Source organism: Eutrema salsugineum, unplaced genomic scaffold (assembly GCF_000478725.1).
Source record: "Eutrema salsugineum unplaced genomic scaffold, Eutsalg1_0 scaffold_7, whole genome shotgun sequence".
NCBI lineage: Eukaryota > Viridiplantae > Streptophyta > Magnoliopsida > Brassicales > Brassicaceae > Eutrema > Eutrema salsugineum.
The window spans coordinates 12,737,187-12,758,165 of record NW_006256486.1 but is presented as its reverse complement, the minus strand read 5'-3'; the positions used below and the strand labels follow the sequence as shown (position 1 = coordinate 12,758,165).

General features: G+C 31.6%; 1 protein-coding gene and 1 long non-coding RNA gene across 3 annotated transcripts; both read right to left on the bottom strand.

Moving 5' to 3' along the window:
• Positions 1-337: 337 nt before the first annotated feature.
• Positions 338-2,368, bottom strand: LOC18010974. Of its 2 annotated transcripts, none has more exons than XR_002897373.1 (3): positions 1,599-2,368; positions 1,374-1,485; positions 338-1,051 (listed from the first exon to the last, which is right to left on the bottom strand). It is a non-coding gene; the product is annotated as an uncharacterized LOC18010974 (long non-coding RNA). The 2 variants fall into 2 exon arrangements; XR_002897372.1 differs by having other exon boundaries at positions 1,402-1,485.
• Positions 2,369-7,351: 4,983 nt separating this feature from the next.
• LOC18010973 lies at positions 7,352-19,665 on the bottom strand. The gene is made up of 21 exons (XM_024150854.1): positions 19,645-19,665; positions 19,442-19,537; positions 19,073-19,155; positions 18,806-18,939; positions 18,653-18,737; positions 18,425-18,561; positions 18,309-18,316; positions 17,470-17,569; positions 15,795-15,897; positions 15,554-15,681; positions 15,376-15,472; positions 12,678-12,742; positions 12,424-12,603; positions 12,039-12,317; positions 11,506-11,944; positions 11,304-11,399; positions 10,754-11,238; positions 9,839-10,379; positions 9,543-9,754; positions 9,174-9,419; positions 7,352-9,003 (listed from the first exon to the last, which is right to left on the bottom strand). The coding sequence occupies exons 1-21, from the start codon at positions 19,663-19,665 to the stop codon at positions 7,352-7,354; spliced, it is 5,187 nt and encodes a 1,728-aa protein (XP_024006622.1).
• Between the last annotated feature and the right edge of the window lie 1,314 nt (positions 19,666-20,979).

The window sequence follows — 20,979 nt, the reverse complement described above, 5'->3', positions numbered from 1 at the left end:
GTGAGGAAGAAATGGGAACTTGTCATGAAACCAAACATGGAGTTTAGTTCCCAAACTGCCAAATACCAATCTCCTTGGCTGCAAGTGGGTTTTTAAAACCAAACTGAATGCAGACGGCACTTTAGAGAAGTTGAGAGCGAGGTTGGTGGCTAAGGGATATGAACAAGAGGAAGGCGTAAATATTTTTGGAAACTTACAGCCCGGTGGTTCGTACAGCCACAATAAGAACAGTTCTACATCTGGCTGTTGTGGAAAGTTGGGATATCAAGCAGCTGGATGTGAAGAATGCATTTCTTCATGGTGACTTGTTGGAAACAGTTTATATGAAACAGCCACCAGGGTTTGAAGATAAAACTCATCCCCACTATGTTTGTAAACTTCATACAGCCATATATGGGTTAAAACAAAACCCAAGGGCCTGGTTTGATAAATTCAGTTCACATCTGATTGAATTTGGCTCTCCTACAGGTCTCTTCTTAAATCAGTCTAAATACGTTACTGATCTTCTTACGATTGCATGAATGTTAGACTGTGCTCCCATGCCCACTCCGTTGCCATTGCAACTGCATCGTGTCCCTCATCAAGACCAGGACTTCTCTGATCCTACATATTTTCGAAGCCTAGCTGGGAAGCTGCAATACCTCACACGGGCAGACATTTCAATTCACCGTTAATTATGTGTGTCAGAAGATGCACAAGCCTGCAGTGTCTGATTTCTCACTTCTAAAAAGGATTCTCCGCTACTTGAAGGGTACCTTGCAGATGGGTCTTCACTTCAATTCGGACACTGATTCCACTCTTCGTGCGTACTGTGATAGCGACTCGGCAGGATGTAAAGACACTAGAAGGTCCAGTGGTGGTTTCTGCATCTCTCTTGGATCAAATCTCATTTTATGGTCTGCAAAAAGACAGCCCACAGTGTCACGATCCTTCACCGAGGCAGAGTATCGAACTCTATCTCACACTGCTATAGAACTCTCCTCGATAGCCGCCCTTCTTTCACAGCTTCCTTAACAAGACGACGACTTATTGTGCTTACAGGAAAGCACTCCTGCAAAATCACAGCCTCTTAGTAAAACCCTCATTAATTTTCCCTACTGCTCTTATTTGGGCATTGTTCAATCTAGTTAAAGTGTGTGGAATGGCGGACAAAGCAATTTGACCAGTGGGGTTTCGTACTTTCAATAGTTTCTGAAAAAACCCAATAGCATCACTTGTTCCAAACACCTAAAATTATATGAGCACACTTTGAATTTAACTTTCTGGTGTGACCATTCACAGCAACGAATAACTCGCAAGATTTCAGAATTACTAGCTAATTCAAGTCAAGTTTAATGTCTGGAATTGCCAATGTATGAAGCTAGGTTCATTACCTTCTTAACATGTCGAAAGGATCATTACCTTCTTGAATTGGCGACCACCAAAACCCCTAGAAACCTCAAGACGCCCTTGTAACCGTCCATTTGAGCTTACAACACCACCTGACTGCGAAATTCATACCTTGTTATTAGCAGAGCATGGTGTATTCTCAAATCTATTGATAAATCACTGTCTGCCTCCAATTAATTGGAAAATCACTATCTGCCTCATAGACTAACCTTTTAAATGCGAGAACACTCCTGCGGTTAAATTGCTTTGTGCTCTCTTGTCCGTAGAAATGCTTTGAGTGGATTACATGATTCTGTATTACTTTCTTATATCCGTTTTGTTATGCTCACATGAACATGTGATTTAAACAAGATCAAGACATTAGAATGTAGCCTAAACCCATCCCTAAGATTCCTAAGAAATGATTCATTCACTATATTGTCCACCAAGCGAATGCTCAAAATCTCAAGCTGCAGATAACTTTCCAGGAGTAGTTGTATAATTTGGAGACATATAATCCGAACGACAAACCAAGCAATTCTCCAAACGAGCAGCCTGTAATGCCTTGCCTGCTGCAGATTTTCAATTAAAACATTCGTATAACTCAATTTCTCTGTAGATTTCAGAGATTTAACTCAAGTGATCCAAATAGCTACAGATTCAACATAAGAAAAATAAGGCTAACGAATCTAACGCTATAATGAAAACACTAGCCCAGATCGGATAGAACTTACAAAGTGTTCTGAATCTAAAAGCTCAACACTCTTTATAAGAGATATTGAAGAATGAAAAAAGAAATTCTTAGGAAACCCAGAAATTTGAGAAAAATGAACTATAGAATTGGGTTAGGGTAACCGAGAAATTTGAAAAGAGAGATACGGAATGAAAAACACGATGGCTTAATTCATGAACTTGACATATTTTCCCTGGAAATATAGAACTGGGTTAGGGTAATCCTGAGTAAGAGAATTATTTTTGTGTTCGACGGGGAAGTCTTTGATGAAGGATTTTATGGAGAAATTATGTGACTGTCCGCGCAAGTGCGGAATTTATACTTTTAGAAGTTATATAATATAATTTTATATCTGAGATTATGCATAATTTATGTATTTATATATACATTGAACGAAAGAATGTTTATGCAAATTTAAAAGAAATTCTAAGATAATTCCTAAAATTTAAATGATATACAATTCATTATATATATTTGAAAATTTCTCGATATATATTAAACCTTAATAGAAGTTTAACATAAATAGAGACTCTTGATGGTGATGTTTTATTTATAAGTGTATTGAATTTTTATAGGCTTTCTATTATTGATTTTCATAATTATTATATTATAATTATAACAAAACATGACATATATATTCAACTAAATTAGCGGTGGTAAACATGACCGTTATTTTTCAAAACATTGCAAAAAGTACTATTGGTTATCGTAACGGTGGTTTTCACTTTAAAGTAATACCCATTTGTTACTCGTAATCCGATTCTATTCATTGTTGAGAATAACTGCATCTATTTTTGAAAAAAATGTCTCCTTGCACGATGATTTCTGATTTAGGTATAACATCTGATCGATCTTCTATCTGTGTTCAAATTATCAAGAGTGTCGAGGAAAGTCTAGGTGTTCACGGTATTCAGAGATCGTTTAAATTCGCAGACGAACATGTAAGTATAACTTCAAAAATAACATACTGTCTGAATCTTAATATATTATCAATACCATCATTATTTTTTAACTGAAAATCTAGGGTGATCGAATACGTGCATCGATTCCGAATCGTTTAGTAGACCGTTATGAAGGCATGATGTGTGATAAAGATTGGTACTTCATTGGTAACTTCAAAATTACTTCACACACGGGAACTTTGAGGATTACAGTCAATGGTCTCCATATCTGTATCGATGAGGATACTCATGTTGAGAAGACATCGCCTAAATCAGATGACCAGTTGTATTCATTTGCTAATTTTAGAAGAGTCCTTGACGAATCTCTGATGGAAAACATAGACGTTGGTATGTTTTCTTAGTATTTTATTATACTCAATTAGATTAATTAATACTCTACTGAACTATATGGATATATTGTTTTATGCTAGTTGATTTGATCAGAGGTATTATCAAAGTTTGTCAATTGGAACGTCAAGACCAATTTTGGATCGGAAATCAGAGAATCAACTCAAGTGTTCTAAAATTTACAATTAGAGATTTCGAGTAAGAATCCATTGATACAAAGACTAATACATATATAAATCTTTACTATCATATTCTCAATGTTAAGGAAAATGATATATTAATTCTGGTTTTTAGGGGTGTCGACATCAATTGCATAGCGTGGGGAAGAGATGCTGAACATTTTGAATCCTTATGGAAAAACACTCCTCGTCGCAAAATCGTTTTCTGTGTATTGAGATTTTGGGAGATGTGTCGATATGGAGGTTATTTCTCATTCTGTCGACCAACCATATATCAATTTATATTTATATCAATTGTAGCTAATATAATTTTCCATATTGTACAGATGAAATACGTGTTTGTTCTGGTCGAGAATTCTCTGAAATATTGTTCGATCCTTCAATTCTTGAAGTCGAAAATTCTCATTTTATGTAAGCATTGTTCACCGTTATCATCTTGTAAATTTTCTAAACAAAATTTTTGAATATTCGACTCATTATTTATCTTGTTCTTGCAGGCTTGACTACACAGATGATTTTAACAACATTGAAGATGGCTACTTTTTTGATCACTCACCTATTTTTCCTAGCCATTGAATCTATCAATTTCATTTGATGTTTTCATTTATTTTGTTTGACAATTCTGTTTGACTTTTTTCTCATTATTCTGAATTTTAAAACTCTTTAATTAGATGAAAGAATTATTATACGTAATAAAATTAGAAAATATTAAGATAACACATTAACAATATGAGTGATATTGAAAACATTATTAATTACTAATAAATTTAGTAGATTAGGGCAATAAGATATCAGCTGCATCCAAATAATTCAACCTCTTCCAAATCCTGAATTGATCTTGTTCCAAATCCTGAAATATTGATTTTAAAGGTATATCAATCAACCTACTTATTTATTATCCTGAAGTATTGTTGTTCCTTTAATTCAAATATAAATATAATCAATAAAACTACTTACTTGGATTTTAAAATGGATACTTGATTGATATCTTGAACAACGTCAAAACGGGATAAACCATGTTCTTCATGATCTTGGATAATCACGTTCTCTAAAAACGTACATAATTTGATTCGTTTTAGTTTATAAAACATTAACTATATATAAAAAAAAATCGTAGCATCAGAACACATACCCCGATTAATTAGGATGCACCAATCCGTTAGAACACAAATAGTAAAAGGTCCTTTAGACTTCACACACTTTTTATTTATCTCAAATGCTAACGCACCATGCGCAATACACTCAAGCATTACATCCCTATGTTTTGACAAACAAATTTATTAAGAACTAATTAAATATAAAAATTATAGGTAAATTGACTTACTCATCGTCTATGATACGAAACCGAATTGATGCCCTCGTCGTACCATCTGGATAAGTGATAGTAAAGTACCTAGCATCTTCGACCAATCCTATCAAATCTGAGTTTACAATTAAACTAAATTAAAACGATAAATTAAAACAATTAATTTTCTTTTATATTTCGAAATTAAAATCAAACTCACCAATCAAATAATAATGCTCACTTGGGTACTCATAAATTGATAATAAAGAGATAAAATTATGGAATGAATTGTTAGTTACCGGTAGAACCGGTAAAAGGATAGCATTTTTCGTTAAAGTAATAACATAATCATGTTTCGTAATATTTACGACAGTTCTCCAATTATAAGGATTCAAAAGAAATCCAGATAACATGATCCATTGTTCTTTTATACAATTCCGATCGAAATAGTCCATCATTTGATTATTTGCCCGAATATGTATTCTAGAACCCTACATCAATATACAAACAAATCAAAATATCGTAATCAGAATAATAATAATACTTGTATATATATATATACATAAAAATATCACGAAATATAATTAAAATACCTGTTCGTCGACAACAATCAAATTTAAGCTTCTCTTGCTACACGAACAACCCACCTTCCATTTTTTCAATATTTTTACCACAATTTTCCAATCAGATCTCCGTGAGCTCAGTGTTTGAACGAAATCATAATTTGCCATCACTCAATGTTAATCTTTCTTGAAGACCGTGAACAAATCAACAAAGTACACACATATATATATATGCATAAATCAACATAAAAAGTATATTCGCAAAATGTAAATATTCCGAATATTACTCATTAAATATTTGTAAATATCTTCAAAAACAAATCACAATCCAAACTAAATGTAAATTTTCCATTACGTCATAAATTAAATTTCAAAACTTGCTTAACTAATTTGTCTTAAGATTTGACCACAAAAGGAAAAAGAATAAAATCAATAAAATCATTAATTTATGTACGTAATAAAGAGTCTATTTTGATATTTCTCATAGAATAATATAAATTGTTATTTTTGTAAGTATCAATATCTTCTTGGAAAATGTAATAATAAGTAGAAGACTTTCATACTTTATGAGAAAAGTGAATAACTTTTACTTTATGAACATGGTCTGTAACTTATACAAAAATACTGAAGTGGGATTATCTATGATAGAATAAAGTTTTATTTAGAAAGCAAATTACAATATATATATATATATATATTTATTTATCTATTGTTTTTGTAATTCAGATTTTCTGTGTTATAATATATATCACGATAAAGTATTGTTTGTAGTTTTGATTGCATTAAATTATATAATGAGATATCAGTTAAAGTCAAAGACTCAAAGTCGTTGTGTAACCACTAAATAGTATTTCTCCCAAAAACATTGAAACTTGAATATATTTACAAACCCAAAGGTCTTCAAAACGTCTCCGCTTTTACCATTCTTTATTACCAAACCAAACAAACAAACAAGAAAAAATGGAGAACAAAGAACAAAAGAAATACGATGAAAATGGACTTCTCGTAATCACACCAGCACAATTGAGAATGCGTTTCGGTGAGGATGAACCTAAGTCACCACCTATGCCATCTGATCGGGAGATCGAACTAAATATGATTTGGGAAGAAATGGAATCGCAAAGCCAACCAATTGAAAAAGTCACACCGACTATCAAAGAAGTAAGTTATACTTTCATTCATATTTAATTATTAATATATTTTCGATTAGAGATCCATGATTTTAGAATGTATAACAATTTTTTTTGTTTGTAATATCTCTCTATAGACTGATAATAAGATATCAACTGATGAATCTCCAAAATCACGCTGTAAAAAAGGGAAATATGGACTGTGGCTAGATCTCGAAATAGGTTTAAAATGCATAAATTGTGGATTCGTTGAGACAAAGATCAGGCATATGAATACAGCGGAATGGGTAATCAGTTAAATTTTTCAATAAATTATAGAAAACTTTTAGGAAATTACTTGATATAACCGTTATTTTTATATTTTTCGTCTTGTAGTCAGAGAAGAAGGTGAAGAATGGGAAGAGGAACAGAAAGTTGAGAATATAGTTGATGGTGAACTATATTTTCTTTGAAATTTTCTTGCTACTATATTTTATTTTATGGTTAGCACTTAAAAAACTTTGAATGGCCATATTTATGTAATATTTTTGACTTCTCTCCTTTATGGTATTTGATGATATATTATTTGATGATATTATTATATGCTTATTATGATATATATAAAATCAATAAATTCATTAAATAAAAAGTGAATCAGTAAATATATAGTGAATTATTTTTGTATCTAAATCTAATCCAACCTTAAAATATAACTCATAGATGATAAATTTTTCTTTTTGTTAAGCAAGAATCAAATAAATACTAATCGAGTTTTAAAACAACAATAAAACAGAGAAAAGCAATGCCACAAAAACAACAAAGCGACTAAATATTATCAAAGACATCCTTGTATACAACGTTTAATGTCTTCCTTTGAGGCTTTTTGTCTTTGTCCGTGATTAAGATTTTTATTCCTGATTTGGATGTTACCCGCGAAACAGCAACATACAGTTGACCATGTGTAAAGACTGGTTTAGGCAGATACAATCCAACTTTAGCAAGTGTCTGACCCTGACTCTTGTTTATCGTCATCGCAAAAGCAAGGGTAATTGGAAACTGTTTGCGCCTCATTCTGAAAGGAAATTTAGTCTCTGTCGGAGATAAAAATATCCTAGGAATAAGAACTTTCTCTCCTATTTTGTCACCAGTTATTATTATAGCCTCTAGGACATAATTGGCCATCTGAGTAATAAGTAACCTAGTTCCATTACACAAACCATTCCTAGGATCAATATTCCTCAGCAACATAACAGGAGATCCAGCTCTTAAATGCAAACAATGGTTGGGTAAAGCAGAAACTTTGTCACTGTTTAGAAACTCTTCTGTATATATCATATTACCCGGATCGTTTTTGCTGTCTGAGCGAACACTCTGAGAGGGAATTTCAGATGCATCATCCGTATCAATTTCTCTATCAGAAGGATCAATACTATCACAACTTAGATAGGTTCGTTCCTCATTCCTTGGACTCAAAATAGCCTTATCCTGAAAGAACTTAGGATCAGTCTTTTTGTGAAAATCCTGTCCATAAACTTCATCAACAATAGCTTTAATCGGATTCTCACAATCATGAATCAATAGTTCACTCGGAATATCGATCTCGCTTTCCTCGCTATCACTCGGATTTATTTTTCCTTCTCCAATATCAAGAATCCACCTTGTAAAAGATGCTAGCTCACACATCTCACGACTGTTGTCTCCAGGGATTAGTCGCATGTTACGTGTAAGCCTCAACACTTTACATCCAAACCAAAGGGGAGATGAATTTAAAGTAGCCATAAGAATCTCTGTTTTGCCTGCGTTTGGAATAACAAGAAAAATTTGCCTGAAATCTCCACCAAAAACGATAACTTTACCACCAAAAGGCTTGTCACATTTTAATATATCTCTCAAGGTTCTATCCAATGTCTCGTAACAATCCCTACTCATCATTAATGCTTCATCCCATATTATCAGTTTAGATGCATCGATCAGTTCTGCAAGGTTTGATTGAGATTTGATTGCACACGTCGTAAAACGATTAACAACAATTGGAATTGCAAATCTCGAATGGGCCGTTCGACCTCCTTGCAATAACAAAGCAGCAATTCCACTTGATGCAACATTCAGAACAATATCACCTTTTAAACGTAACGCGGCTCCTAATAAGCTCCATAGATACGTTTTTCCGGTACCACCAGAACCATAAACAAAAAACCTTCCGCCAGAGCCTGAATAAACAGCTTCTAGAATCTCATCATAGATAAGTCGTTGTTCATCAGTTATCGTGGCAAACAACTCATCATGTCTAACTCGCAAATAATCTCGATCATAACTTTTGTCATCACGAATAAGAGGATTACCGCGTATAGTCATATCCAAATCATCTGGATACGGCATACATGAAAAATCTGTAAGAGAACTTCCAGCAGTACGCAGAAGCATCTCTATCTCAGCTAAGCAAAGGTTTTTAACCTGCTCAGTAGACAGCCTAAGATCTGCAAATCAGTAACCCAAACAGAAAGATGAATATATAGCATATCACGTAAAATAGTTAAACAAATAATTATTTTAGTATTGATTAAAAAACTGACCTGGTTTTTTTTTGAATTTTTCTTTGAGTATATAACACGTCTTGGGATAAAATATCCCAAGTAGCATCCCAAACTCTCGAAGGCATAGAAACACTTCTTGTAGTCGGCAACTACAAACAACCTACGCATAGTTATTGCACTAACCCATAAACTTGCATCTTTTATAGCCTCAATGTATTCTTTGTCGTCATCGAGTAACCCAAGGACAAAGCAAACTTCTTTGAATGTATCATAATGATGCCCTTTAACCGTTCTTATATCTTCGAAACACGTTGGACCTATAACTATATTGAGCAAGAGCCTCAAATAATAAGCCTCTCCTACAGACATATGAACATAGGTGATCCTACCAATAGTTTTTCCTTTCTTCCTTGGTTTCCATTTCCTTAACTTTGTATCAAAAACAAATTTATGTGGAAACTCTACGTAAGTTAAAGACCTACCTTCTTCATACTCTTTAGTACATTCCATCCAAGCCATGAATTTGGACATACCAACGGTAGCACGTTCAACCACTTCTTCAGCAGGATCATCTTCATTGTATATAATTAATTGCTGATTCGGCAGATGAAACGGGAGTTTTGTCACAGAAACTGTACGACTATGTGTATCATAACCCTCGATCCTCCATATAGACTCGCCAGGTGATATATACCTAAACACAACATACAGTAAATATCAATGATGGTATTGAAGACTTCATTGATAAGATAAATAATGAAAATTGCAAGAAACATACCTACAGTTGAAATGCTTCTTAACTTCATCATCTTCGTCATCTTTGCCTACTACTGCGCGAACATAATCAGCTCCTTTATGAATATATTTAAAAAGATACTTGACAGAACGCGATTGTATACACCATTCCACATTAATATGAGCTCGATATCGAATAGAAAGTTCTCTGTTATACGGAACCACATAACCAATGTCACAATTGAATCCTTTCCTCGTTACAAATCTCTTGTCTTCACGTCTCCTGTATATCGGGTATCCAACATCTTCAACTTTAGTAACAGGACTAAATGCCTTTGGAAAAAATTTGGTACATCTACCATCAGCCATACAAACACTATCCCTATCCAAAGCACCACATGGTCCGTGCATCATCACATCACCAATAATTTCATATAGATGAGGATCAGTTTCCTTATCAGGAATCTCAGCACATATAATCTTGTCGATATCATCACCAGTTGGTAGTTTGTCTTCGGGCCTCAAAAAAAGAACGATATGAGCATGAGGAAGTCCTCTCTTCTGGAACTCTATTGTATATATTGCTATCATAAAACACGTAAAAACATAAAAAATAAATTAGTTATCAAAAATCATATGCTAATATCATCAATATAGATTTACATTTAAATAGAGCGTACCAGCATTTACAACTCCCAAGACATTTTTTTAGTTAGCTCGTACATGAGATCATCAAGTTTCATTTTGAATACTCGAGCGCATATGTCTGGTCTATCTTCTGCTTTCAAATTATGTCTTTGTAAATGCCTAGTAATATCAGGCCATTTTGGATTACACGTGAACGTGATGAACAAATCTGGAAATCCAAAATGTTTGCACGTGGCCAAAGCATCCAGATAATGTTGAAGCATATATCTTGTACCACCAGTAAAAGAAGCAGGAATGAAAATTCTTCTACCTTTCTCAGAAAGATCAGAATTTCCTTTATCAGCGGCATCCTTTATACTATCGAAAGTCTCGGATCGAAGTTTTTGTTGATTCATTGATATGAAGCGAAGTCTATTCGTCTCGATCATCGTGAACGCGTCAACCAAAAACTGTTGGTACAATCTTCCGGACATTACAATTGTTGGAGATTCTCCAAACCTCTCTTGAAACCGAAAAGCAAAGAACTCTCTCATAGTAATCGTCAAACGTTTCTTCCCCTTCTTATCTACATATCCAATATCTATACCAAGTCTAAATCCATCTTCACCATATGGAAACAACAATGGATATTGTAAAGGCAAATAAGCAGGATGCAATTCACTGATTCTCTTCAATCTTCCAGACCTACTTTCAATAACTATATCTCGTGTTTCGATTCCAACATCGAAATCATTAGGTACCAACGCAGCAACTTCTTTTGCAGTTGGAAAATTAGTAGTACGTCCATCTGATGTTCTATCATATTCCAGTTTTAACCATAAACCACTGGTATCCCCAAGACTTCCAAACTTATCTCGTACCGTCCTGAAAGCTTTGACGTGACGATTATGTCTATCCAACATTTTTTAAGTGTTTTAACAACCAATTCTCTTAATGCTGAAGTGGAACCAACCGTCCTTTATCACCAAAAACAAACGAATCAAAATAACAATTCGTTAGAACTTTTTATATCTTAAAAAACCAAAAAACAGCAGTAAAAAAACAAACATAATTTTTTCTTACCCATATGCAGAAATTCTGTTGGATGTTTCATTTGCGGTGTCATGTATGTAAAGCTGAAGGAATGCTGGATTTGCACCAGGAGCCGGTATCATATCATCTATTGAGTGATAGTTCTCACCACATAGCTGGAAAACATATGGCCCTTTTCCATCGTTGATTGAGTTGGTAACTTTTCCTCCAAGCGAAGTAAAAGAAAACATCATGTTATATGCACGGATATGGTCACGAAAATGAGACCTTTTATCACCAACATTGTATAAATACGATAATAGAGATTGTGGTGGAGCCCTAATCAAGGGAAGAACAACTTTGCCTTGCATGCAGCATTTTGAAAACTTGGGTTTAGCTCGTGTAGCCCTTTTCACCAACCTTTCTCCATACCACATATAAGCTTTGCAAAACTCACATATATAAATAGGATCACCATCATCATAATAACCTAAAAAAAAGATTTTATTATGTAATAATAAAAATTTAAGAACTAAATTACAAAAACCAATATAAAACGTTAATTAATAAAACTAAAATAATACCCTTAACATCTAATCCCGGTTTTACAATTGAGAATATGTCTGTCCGAACAATTGGTTCATCTGCGGTAGCAACACCATTATTGGTTGCCCTTTTTCTTTTCCTCGACGTAGAACTTTTTTTATTAATAGGAGAAATATCGGTATTCTCTCCTTGTGGCACGACAATATCAGCCAATTGCTCTTCTGAATCGCTATCTTCATCGTTTTCTCTTTCAGAATCAGAATCAGTAGCTATAAAGCAAGCAAACTCGGCACTATTGTAAGAATCAAACAAGGAATCTACACAGAAGATCATAGATAACAAAAGTTTAATACAACTATTAATTTGTTGATAATTAATTTGATAAAACAAAATATATAATTCAGAACAAATTATAAATCAAACCAATATCTTGTTTTAAGGCTTTCTTATCTCTCATAATAATCTTTCTTCTCTTCCTCGCAGCACGGCAACCTTCCAAGGATAAATCTCTCTCATCAACGTAGGATTGACCAATCCCTCGACCAGTTTGGTAACTATCACCAGCTTTGGTTGGGGCATATATTTCGTTTCTTGCACTCCAATCTATGTTAATTAAATAATTACAATTTTAGATATTTTTCCATACCAATAAACATGTGACATCGACCATAACTCACTTTTTTTGGATACAGATGAAGAAACCATGAAGTCAGCATCATCAGACCTAGCTTTGCGCTTCATTCTGATTTTTTATAACAGAAGTACACAAAAATTGTTTATCAATGTATATATATATATATATATAAATACATATATATACATATATATCATTATATTATATAGTATACATTTATGTTAACTAACTTAGATTTTTTTTTATATTTTCTGTATAACCGAAAATATTTATAGATTAATGATTCAGAATCTGTGCTAATCCTAAATATTTTCTAAAATAAGATTTTTTTTTTCCATTTGCCGAACAATGTACATTTTTGATACATCCTATAAAACTCCATATTTTCCAATTCTCAATATTTTATATTAAGATCGATCGTAAGGTGATGCATTATATATTTTCTTTTCTCGATTATAATACTAAAAAAAAAACGTTTGGTAATGTGTAAAAGTATTAAATATGAGAATATATATTTGTAAAGCATCAAAGAGTTTTCAACGGTTTAGCATATTCTTTAGTTTATTTTATCACATTAAACAATTTATATATATATTATTTCCTTTTCTAAACATAACTTATTAGCTTATATTGTTCATAAGATAAATAAAACTCGTTAGCTTAGCCATATAATAAATATGATTCATATTAATAATTCCCGAAAGATACAACTATAAAAAAAATGAACTATTCCACGATATAAATGGATCAGTGTTTATAACACAAACTTCATATGAAAAAAAAAGTTTGACGAAATTCATCAAATCAAAGACAATTCTTTGCATGCATCTTTGAATGTAGGATAAACAACACCTTCAACAGTCCTGATATCTTCATAAGAACGTGGTCCTCTCACGACATCCAACAAAAGACGCAGGTAGTAAAGCTCACCATCATCAACGCTACAACGATCAACCATAAACCTACTTAACGTAGAACGAATACGTGGCTTCCAAAGTTTTCGTATACGATCCCAAACAAAGTCTTTTGGTATTTCAGAGTATAACAGCTCTCGGGCATTAGGAGAGTCCTGGTTACACACCATCCAAGCTGAAAACTTAGTTTTTGTTTCTGAAACTGGTAAATCTAGGTCATATGAGAAAACGTTCTTTGAGGGAGGTAAATGAAAAGGTAGAATCTCCACTTTGCCTCTTCCATGAACATCATTGTCTATTAGAAATCCACAAAAATAAGAAAGAAACTCTCATATACCAAGAAAAAGTCGTCATCTCAGATTCTCAATGTGAAGAATAACAAATAAAGATTTGAGAGAATTGTGTGATGACTAAAAATAGGCTACAAATTAAACGAAATAAGAATAAAAAACCTGGAAACTCCATTAGAAGAGACGCAACGAAACAATAGACCTAGGACGATGAATTAACCTAATGGACATGAATACATATACACATATATATATATATAATGTTACAAATTTAGGGTTTTAGTACTTTAAACATTTTTAATTATATAAATATTCAATTTTAACATTTTTGATTATATAGATAATATTAATGCCTAAACCGCATGTAAACGATAAACGATTCCCATAAGCCATATATTCTGTAAAGAGATAATCATTACCGAAAATGTAATAATAATAAGTAGTTTACAATACTCGATTAACAGATATTAATATACTAAATTATTAATAAATTATTAATAAATTATTAATAAATTATTAATATTAATATTTTGTATTATTAGAATATAGGTATATCAACAAAAGACTGACCGAAAATATTCTATCTAGGCTGTCATAATACCAACAATATTCTATCTAGGCTGTCATAATACCAACAAAACCATAAACGCTTTTTAGAAAATGTTCTCTACAAAAAAATTTATTTTGGGGAAGCTATTCTATGTTAAAATTTTTACAATTTATTGAATATATACACACCAGAATAAACAATATACCAGAAAAATAAAGGACTAAATCGAGGAAATACAGTATATGAAAACCAAATAATTTTTTTTCGAAATTAGAATAACTGTCACATTCAGTATATCAGTCATTAAATAACAAATTTTAGTTTATCATATATAACATCTAAATATATATATATATATTACATAAAATCATAATATTAGTTAATATTTTAAATTTATGTTTTCGATAAGTTTATTGTATATTGGAGATATACATCTACCAAATATTATAGATATACATATATCAAAAACTATAGATATCCATCAATTCAAATCTATCAGAAGTTGTCAGATATTTTTTCAAAAACGCAATGAATACTTAGCCCTTTGAGTAGACTATAGTTTACAAATCAACTTTTCAAATCACCATAAATCACCAAAAAAGATGAAAACACTACAAAACCATTGATACACGGATTTATTCTAGACACTAAAGACAATGTAACAATATCATTAATAACATTCATAACATTCATAATATAAATAAGACATAATCATTCATAACATTGATAATATAAATAAGACATAATGCAGTATGCATAGAGTCAAACCGAAATTGTAGATTAGACAACAACCGATATCACTTAATAAGTATCATAATATAATATTTTTACAAACATTAAAAAGAAAGATAAGGAATTGACATTCCATCGATGGTGCATTAGTTAAGGCGGTATCGCCTACAAAAAAAAAATCGATATGTTAGATCAATATATCTAAAATCAACTAACAAAATATGTCAATAAAGAAAAATTAAATTTAATATTTACTTAGCCCTGAAATCGTCAATCTCGTCATCAACAGGATTACACAGAAAATCAGAGCAAGGAGGGTAAGAGCACAGGACAACTGAATTCTTATCAACACCTATCATTAATTTTACGAATCAGAATTAGAAGAATGCAAGATTAGCTATTCTAAAATACTAAAAAAGGAATAAAAACCTACCTTGACCATTAGTCATCTTCCAAAACCTCAGCACAAACACCACTGATTCACTTTGATTACGTTGATAAACACTATGCAGATTCTTAGCCAAATTCCCACGGGCGATACATGGCAATACACAATCTCTCCTAATTGATTAAAATAGAACAAAAAGGTTCTTCCAGTTTAGATGTCATAAAACCAAAACGATACATTGTTTTTTTTTTTTTGCATAAATTGAATATAAACTCATAGATCTTACCCTGCATCAAGAAGTTCGAATCGAACATATGTTGCATTATCCTCATAAGCACCGCTGTTGATCTCACAGAGATCACCCATCTTCAACACGGATCCCATTACATCTATATCGGATACAAAAAAAGTGATATTAACAAAACGATATATTATACTAAAATTGTCACAAAACTAACAAATGGTTACCAATATTACCAATTAAAAACCCAAAATCTAATCCGCGAGTCACGATATCAAAGAAGCGTGTGCAATTGAGACGCAAGTGTAGATTATGGGTTACAAGAGAGATAGGAATCACGACCGTATGAGATCCAAAAATAAACCGATGCCTGTTTACGGTTATGCAGATCGAACCACTGGCCTTCTTAACAACGAATCGACGAACCCTAAACCAGTAACCTTGTTTAAGTACAGGTCTATGCAGAGGGATTTCATCGGGCATGACAGTTGCAGCGATACGATGACCCTAAGATCGATTTCGCATAAGATAAAGTGTAAAAATCCAAAAGAAAAATTGCTTTTAAAAACAACCCTCTGAAATATATATAGAAATAACAACTACATAATGAAATACCTGATCGTCAGCGAGAATCATCTCAATTGTATCACCAAAGAAATTTACATTCTTCCAGAGTCAAACAACTTGCACACGAACTTCACCGCCGGTTGTGTAATAATCTAACCTAGAGATATCAACAACATCAGACATTTTTTTTTCTCTCTCAAGAACACAAAAAGAAAAGTAAAAAAAAGAAGTAAAGAGAACACATATATATACGCGTTACATTCTAGACAGTTATTTCCTTTTTCAACCCAATAAATTTATGGAAACATACAACATTGAATATGTATTATTAAAATAAAGATTAATTTATTTATAGGTTTTATTTTAAATGACAAAATTGTCTGTCAAAGGCATCTTTTCATCCGTTATTATATTTTTTCGAGACATTAGCAGCATGCAATATGTGAGAGAATAAAATCTAATTGCATTTGGTTTACTAAGCATACACGCAAGCGAGATACGCGAGCATACCGAGTCAAAAATAATCAAAAAATATAATAGTTTCTTCAGTATACAATCATCACATCAAGCTAGTGCATGCCACAAAATTCTTCTATTTAATCAATTAAACCTATCGACAAAATTACAGAATCGTAGACACGCAAGAAATACAGATATATTGAAGATAATTTTCCAACATTATGAATTCTCTGAATAACAATCATATAAAACGATTGTATTAAATGGAATCTTAAAAGTAAACTACAAATGAAAAAACTTATATATATGATAAGCGTATAGAAAGTTTGACTGTATATATTGATGATTATGTCATGTATTTATCATTTCATATAACATAATAAATTAAAAAATTATTTTGATTTATTGTTAAATATTTTTCTCATATATAAAATTATCAAGTATATCATCGATGGAACAAACCCAATTCAAATCATGACAATACAACGCCAATCAAAAATATCTCAAGTTTTATTTAAACCAAATTTATAACACCAACGAAAAATAAAAATAAATAAATAGTCTAAGTAATAAATCCTTAATAAAGAAACATAAAAATACGAAATCAAGACCCAATGAATCATATAACGACGTTATACGATCAACATTATGATTTTTTTTCCTTTCCTCGTTGGTCTAGATGATGAATTAGAACCTCCACTGATATCAGCATTCGTCCTTTTTGAGACTGGAGTAGCTGGCGAGATAGGAGAACTTTCGGATTCTTCTATAGAACTTGACAAAGAAATTGGTGCCTACAAACAGGAATATTATCTCAGACAAATAAAGTATAGACTGAAAATCTCATTAATTAATATATCAAAACTCATACCCGTGAATAGACCTGATCACGGAAGATTTCAAATAAATGGTCCTCTGTCGTAAACTTGTCAATAACAAATGAAGTTTTAATCTTGTTAATATTATCATCAGACACTGATAGTCTGAAAAGAAACTCCTTGCCAGATAACTCTCTCAAAGTAGTCAGAAGAGCAGATGAATCATCCTTTGCCATTAAAAAAAATAAAATAAAAAATTAAAATACTACAAATACACGTTAATAAAAGTACAAAACTATATAAAACATACCCCATCTAACTCTTCGTAAACTTCTTCAGCTGTCTTCTTAAGTAACCTTTGAGCATATTAATCAAAAAGAAGAAAGACTGCCAAACCACCATCGCCATCAGTGACATTCAACATAAGGAAAAAGCTACAAACAACAAAAGAAATCAGTTCTCATTATACAATACTCTAAAAATATCATCAATATAAATTTAATACGTTATTCTTACTATATAAAAACATAAGAATGTTTACCAAGCAGTGACATCTGAAACATTTTTCAATCAGTTCACACATTTCCACAAAGGAGGGCTAGTATCACTGGTCTTCTGTGGAATCGGATAAACCTTTTTATTGCAAGTTTTTCATGCAATGTAATACCAACTATTACTATTGCCTATCGAAGTCACACTAACCAATGTCACGTACTTGCCAACCTACAAATCACAATTACATGCCGAACATATCAGAAACATATCAATTAATAAACTAAATAAAAAAAAAGTTACAACAAAAAAAAAGAAGAAGATAAACAAAAGATATACCTCTGCTGGCATTGTGAACACCATCTAACGTTCTCCTATAGATATTATCACCAAAAAAATCCTCCATCAAAACCTCATCAGAATCCTTAGAAGCTTCCTCTTCGACTGGTGTAAGTATAAATCTATCATTTGGCAACCTAGAACAAACGAATTAACAATTGTGAAAATTATGCTAGATGTTTTGTACAATTAACCCAATATATATTAAAAATATTAAAAGGGACATACTCTGATCGAAATCTAGTTGCGTATGTTGTAACTGGATCCATCAAGATGAGAGTCGTATTGAATGCATTCGAAACACTAACCTCACCTATATAAAAAATCACTAATTGAATATTAACAAATAACAACGTTAAGAAAACTATGTCAAAAACGCACCACGATACTCTTTGATGCAAGCAAGTCTGATCAAAATCAAAACAACTGATGCAGAGTTACGCTTAACATAATCAGACACTTGTTTCGCATAATCACCCCAGAGAGTACACTGTAGCTGTAGATCACTTAGATCACTGACACATAAAAAGACTAACATCAAACATAATATTCATATAAGCAAGAAAAAAACAACCCATCAGTCACAACAATAAGGTATGTAAGAGAAGTAATGGGGGATAATTATAACGTTAAAAACAATGAACTGACCTTGTGTCTCTGAGAGATACTTTGAGTCGAAAACGTCGCTTTCCTTGAGCCACAACATTCTCAACATGACCAACACGAATGATCTGACCAATTATATCTAAAAACCAAGATTTATATGTAATACATATATATATATAAACAAAAGAATTAGATTCAAATACAACAAAGGTAATAAAGTATGAAATAACTGAACATACCAATCAAATAACTATTATCAAGATCTTTTGATAAAATTTCGAGGAAACTCTTTAAAAATTTATCAGGAACCTCAGTTGGGAAGTCTTTGCACTTTTCAACAATAGTTGTAGCATAAAAGACGATCTTGTAAAGCGAACGACCGCTTCAGAAGTCACTATTATAGTCAACAACCTTAAAAGTGTTTATAGATATTGCTTGTCCTTCAACCAAATCCTTACGAAAAGTCTTGACAAATTCTTTATCAACAGAAGCATGAATCCTATCACCCTGATAAATAACACACAAAAAATAAATATGAATTAAGAAAAGAATCACGTTACAAACATACTAACAATACCGATTAAGATAATATATATTAATAGTACTAAACACACCTCTCGATCAACTAACACCATCTCGAGTGAAGACCCACCCTTTCCTTTGAAACCATCCCAAATTTTAAGAACCTTAACATTTATCACATAGCTATCTGAAATTGGATTGAGCTCACGAATGAGAACCGAAATCGACGACTTTCTTTTAAAAATTGACATCGAACAAAGACCAAGGAAGTATTAAGACAATGAAGAAAGTTGTAGGTAACTCAATAGAGTACGCATGTATATATATAGTATAAGAACCGCCATAACATAAAATAATTAGGTTATAAAATTTAGTATTTTAAAGATTATAGATAAAGGAAACTCATTGAATATACACCTTTAAAATGAAATAATTTACGATAACACTAAAAATTATAAGAAGAATATTTCCAAATACCTAAAGTAGTTATATAATTTTTAAATTATAGACAATGTAGTATATAGAACAGTGCAAACAGGAATATTTTCATTAATATCACGAAATTCTAAACACACTATAAAAATTATCCTTTAACAAAATAAAGTAATAAACAATAAAAAGATTATTATCCTTCAATACAATAAAGTAATTATATATATATATATGATAATATAGAACAGTGCAAACAGAAATATTTTCTTTAATATTACGAAAACCTAAACACATTATAGAAACTATCCTTTAACAGAATAAAGTAATTAAACAATAAAGAGATTATTCTTCAATACAATAAAGTAATTATATATATATATATATATATATGATAATATAGAACAGTGCAAACAGGAATATTTTCATTAATATAACGAAATCCTAAAAACGTTATAGAAATTATCCTTTAACAGAATAAAGTAATAAACAATAAAGATATTATTATCCTTCAATACAATAAAGTAATAAACAATAAAGAGATTAAAAATTATTTTGACAATGCATAGAGATTTAATTAATATATAATTATTTTGACAACGCATAGAGATTAAATTAATTTATATAATCACTTTCTAATGTAATCACTTTAGGTACTATTCTTTGAGATCCAATAAATTTGAGAATAGTTTAGAATATCAAATCTCATACATAATACTATAATTTAAAATTTGTAACTGGTAGACATTGCAACAGAGACAATAAAATCAAAATTTCTTAATTTAGGAAAACTCGATGAATATTACAAACCATAAAATTTAAATTTAAATTAAGAAATTTAATATAGAAACACTATAAATTCGCGATGTAGAAACAGTTATCATCATCTATTAAGGACTAGATATCAAGTATTTAAATTGATAGGCTTCGAAGCATCGTGAATTCAGAATAACTTGTGTGCAATCATATGATGTAGTAGCCAATATGATTGCAAAAAA